Source organism: Palaemon carinicauda, chromosome 38, assembly GCF_036898095.1.
Source record: "Palaemon carinicauda isolate YSFRI2023 chromosome 38, ASM3689809v2, whole genome shotgun sequence".
NCBI lineage: Eukaryota > Metazoa > Arthropoda > Malacostraca > Decapoda > Palaemonidae > Palaemon > Palaemon carinicauda.
In genome coordinates this window covers 11416817-11421779 of record NC_090762.1, presented here as the reverse complement: position 1 = coordinate 11421779, position 4963 = coordinate 11416817, and the positions used below count along the sequence as shown (strand labels likewise).

The 4963-nt window shown below is 38.9% G+C and overlaps 1 protein-coding gene across 1 annotated transcript; it reads right to left on the bottom strand.

The window, feature by feature from the left end:
* Positions 1–3246: 3246 nt before the first annotated feature.
* On the bottom strand, positions 3247–3681 carry LOC137630058 (uncharacterized). The gene has a single exon (XM_068361547.1). The coding sequence runs from the start codon at positions 3679–3681 to the stop codon at positions 3247–3249; it is 435 nt and encodes a 144-aa protein (XP_068217648.1).
* Between the last annotated feature and the right edge of the window lie 1282 nt (positions 3682–4963).

The following is a 4963-nucleotide window of genomic DNA, read 5'->3' as shown; positions in this document are numbered from 1 at the left end:
TATTACTGCCAGAAGGTCAACTGCATGTGTTGTGAATTCATTCCCACTGCCAGAAATTGTATCCTGGTCAAGGTTACCATCTTTTAGTTCATGCAAGAGAACGTTATTGTTTGTTTACCACCACATGTTCCGTAGCTGTAATACAAATAATACTCCAGCAAAATTATAACTTAATTTGTTTGAAATTGCTGAAAATAATATTCGTATAGATGTTTTGGGAATTTTTTTTTTTTTTTTTTTTTTTTTTTTTTTTTTTTTTTTGTGCTAGCATGAAGTTGCGAGATGGTATAAACAGAATTTCCTTTATATCTATTTATAACTGACTCCACTATATTTTATGTGGGTAAAGGATACTTTTATCACCAAAACACATCAAACAAAGCCTAAGTCTTTTCAGACAGCATTTAGTGGTAATCCTAAGATTACCCGGCAGAGAATGTTTTTACCAAAAAGGTTCATCTAAATACATCATAGGATGACATTTGAAAGGAAAAATGAAAAATTGTCAAAATGAGATCGCCAAGTTTTGGCTAGTTACTGTAGCCATCTTCATTAGCCTTATTATCATGATTAATGAACAAAGTTTAACAATGTTTGATATTCTGGAAGGGTTAAGCCAAAGTACAAGAAATATGTGGAAAAGGTTTTTTCATATAGTTAATTAAATATTCTGAAAAGATGACATGTTATAGATATGTCTAGGCAGACAAAATTTTGTTGAGTGTATGTAGGAATAGTGTCCCTGCTTTACCTTATGGTGGCAAGAGCGCGAGATTCCGTTTCTAATGCTCTTATTGGATAAGAACCTGTGCAGAGCCATCTAGTGGCAAGAAATTTAACTAAATTCTGTTGAATATTAGGAGGCTAATAATTAGTAATTACTAATTAATGTGCAAGTTATTTTTGGAGAACATTGTATTTTTTTGTAGCTAAGAACATACTGAATAACATATAAAAAAATTGGATAGTTGCAGGATGGGTCAAATAAAAGTGAACAATATTGCTGTATGCCCCATGGCCTACTTGGAGAGATCCACTGCCACCTATAGATATATGAAATGTGAGACTTACATTAATTCACATTAATGGGTTTTGCAGCTACTGGGGTGGGGTGGGGGGGGGGACGCCTTCTGTCTCCGTGGTGATATGGGCTTTCAAGGAATGCAGAATTGTGTAAAGGTTGTCGATGACATACTTTATTCTGACGAAAATTACTACACTCGCCTTCAGCAGATCTATGAGATGCTTCTTAGCTGCTGCAAATTTCAGATTACTCTCAACAGAGACAAGTTTGTGGTTGCTGGATCCCACATGTCTTTGTGGATACCAGCTCTTAGGATAGGGTATAGCAGTTGATCCTGGCAAAGTCAGTGCAATCTGTGACTTTACCATGCTGACCAATTTGACTGACCTTTGATCATTCATGGGTTTATTGAACTAGCTGGACGAGTTCACCCGAGATTGCTACTACGGCTTATCCCCTATGACCCCTAATGAGCCCAATGGAGCATTCGTTTTGACTTCAGATCATGATGAGGCATTTTCTCGAGTGAAGGCCACCGTGGTAAGCCCTCAAATCCTTGCCTCCTTTGATCTTGCATTGCCAGTAATCCTCCGGACTGATACCTTTCGCCTTTATGAAATTGGATACGCCTTTCTACGGGACCATAGTAATGGCAGACTTCATTTAGTTCTAGGTTGCTCCTGTTTTCTCAAAGAAGCCGAGTCTCAGTACTTCACCATAGAGCTAGTTTTTAGCTGTGGTCTGGGCTATTATTATTATTATTATTATTATTATTATTATTATTATCCAAGCTACAACCCTAGTTGGAAAAGCAAGATGCTATAAGCCCAGGGGCTCCAACAGGGAAAAATAGCCCAGTGAGGAAAGGAAATAAGGAAATAAATAAATGAAGAGAACAAATTAACAATAAATCATTCTAAAATAAGAAACAACGTCAAAACAGACATGTCATATGATAAACTATCAACAACATTAAAAACAAATATGTCATAAATAAACTATAAAAAGACTATGTCCGCCTGGTCAACAAAAAAGCATTTGCTCCAACTTTGAACTTTTGAAGTTCTACTGATTCAACTACCCGATTAGGAAGATCATTCCACAACTTGGTCACAGCTGGAATAAAACTTCTAGAGTACTGCATAGTATTGAGCCTCGTGATGGAGAAGGCCGGGCTATTAGAATTAACTGCCTGCCTAGTATTACGAACAGGATAGAATTATCCAGGGAGATCTGAATCTAAGTGTAGGTTGTATCTTTGTGGCCTTCAGCATTTTACCCTGATGACTGGTCACTAGCCACTCATCCTAATTCTCAACCATTATTCGATTGTTGCAGTGGAGAATCCTCGCCTTCAGCATCTCGAGGAAAACATTTCACCGTACCTTTTCACAGCATTGTTGCAGGCTGCCCACCACATCATGTCATCACCACACTATCCGCATCCCACTGGCCATGCCGAAGTCGTTGTAAAAGCCATTAAGCACTTGTTTCTTAAATTCGCACCTTCTGGCAATATTGATTGCGAAACCTTAGATTGGGGCCTTTTGGAATTGTCCAACACAGAACTTCACAGGCCCCTATCCAGCACAGATTTTTTACGTCCACCCACTCCTTACATGTGTACATACATACCTGCTCATCCACAGTCTCTTTCAAGGGAGTAGCAGGCCAAGTGTAAGGAATGTGATCGGCATGCAGGTTGAACATCTATACTAAGTTGCCCTTTTACCGGTTCCTGAGCAGGGGTACTGTAACTGACAAAAGTTGTTGACTCATATTGACATTTTCTCAATTTTGCCCTTTGATAACTCTCTGCTAAGTATTAGGAAGCAGTTATTTAAACGTTTGATTTATACAGGGTCATCATTGGCGAATATGAATGATTTCTAACTAAAAGAATAACTTACATAATCTGTATTACATATGAAAATCTCCCTATCGTAATCAATACACGAAGGACTCTTGAGGGAATTTACTTTCATTTCAGCTGGTTTTCTCTTTGTTGCAATATGAAAATAACCTAACATTTGATGTATCATTGCTTTTATATTCACCACTTGCTTTGTAATCTTATTGTTAAGTTAAAATACTAGTCTTGACTAGCATTAGAGAGAGAAAAAAAGGAGAGATAAATCTTAATGTTGAAGGTGTGGAAGGAGTATGGGAGGGGCCTTGTTGTGACTTTGGAGGTGGTTTTGGAGAACATTGAGGTTTGGGTTCTAGGAGAGGCGTGGAGGAGAGTAAGGTTCTGGAGTTGCAGGTCTTGATGGAGTAGGATTAGGTTGGGATGTGTGGTTGGTATGTTCGATGTGGCTGCCGTGGCTGCAGGATGTAGTGGTGATCTGGTCCTTGAAGGTTGGCGATACACTGAAGTCTTGCTGGGAATCTCTTCTGCCAAGCATGGTGAGGTCCTCAGCAGTTGGAGCAGTTGGCAACAGTGTGTTGTCTGGCCTTGAACTTGGTGATGCTGTGGACTGTAGGGTGCTATCTGCTGCTGCAAACTGCTCAGACCTCCGAGCCTGTGCACCGTTTCCTGTGGTGCCCAAACTACTGACACCTGAAGAATCTGAAGGGCTGTGGGAAGTAATCTTCCATGCAGAAGGTTTATCAGTAGCCAAAGAAGAACTGTGGAGGTCGTTGTCCCTTGATAACATCCTCTAACTTGTGGGATCTCCTTCCTGATTTCCCCTCGCATCTCAATGCTGAGAAAGTGGAAGGGTGGTTGAGCACTGGTTCGAGTGGTAGGTCCGTGTCGAAGTTTATGATGATGGTCATCGGCTTGTCTGTAGGGTTGAGGTGTTGGATGTTTTCCTGCTGCATCTTTAGCTGTGGATTCCTGGCCTCCATAGTGGCTATGGCAGCATAGAAAGTCGTGTTGGGGCCGAGAGTAAGCCTGAATCTGGTTGGCTGGGGTGATGTGTTGTTGGTGGTCTTCTGTGGGGGTGGTTGCTGGGCAGGATGAGTGTTGGTATCCTGTTGTTCCTCGGCTTTTGCTTCTTCTTCATTGTTTTGGTTTCGATTTTATTCCGTCTCTTCTTGGTTGTCCATAGGTGTTTCCTGGATTGGTTCCATGTCTGGTTGGGCGGACGAGGTGAGGTTTTTCTTGTGTCTCCGCCAGATGAGGGATTGTGGCATTTTTAATTAATTTATTGTCCGATTACTTCACTTCATCGGTATTGTTTTAGATTTTGATCAAAATTCATGATATCACATTAAAACGAGAACCACCAGTCACAAAGTGTAGTTTATTTTTGAGGTAGTTTTGGGCTATATTTACTATTTTTATGTATTAAGATTAAACACTATTATTAGTATTTTTTCAATTATTTATCGTCTTTCTAATATATTTAAATTTTATATTATTTCAGAAAAAGTTGTATTATTTCTATTAGGGTATTCTCCTGTGAGGATTGTATTCCTCTAACCAAGGAAGTACCCCAGACAGTACTCTTTGGATGTTTGAAGAATTTTTTCAGTCTTTTACTGTACCTCCTTTACCACATCCATTTTTGTCTTATCGCCAAATCCTGTCAAAAATATTAAAACGTTTTTGCAATCTTCAAACAATGGGGGTAATGCATTCAAAAATCAATAATAATTAAAGACGAATCCCTACGATGCCATTATCATTCTTAAAAGTCAAACTAGAACCAGGATGAGGAAATCAGAAATGGCCTCCAATAGAAAATCTTTTTTAAGATGGATAAAGATGAATTAACCAGACCACAAAAGCAGAAGACATAAACGAAACGAGATTGTCTTTTAGTTGTAGGACCTCTATTTGAGTATCATATAAAAATGATCTTCGTGACTTCTATGATAGTGGGTATAGTGGAGAGTAAAACTTAGCATATGTGCAATAATAGAGAAAAACTGGAATAATGTAAAAAATATAGTTTATAACCATATAACCCTTCATTTAGTCGTCCCCTCTTC

Bases quoted from the DNA above. Each gene is read 5' to 3' on its own strand.
- LOC137630058 (XM_068361547.1), bottom strand. From the start codon at position 3,681: ATGTTATCAAGGGACAACGACCTCCACAGTTCTTCTTTGGCTACTGAT.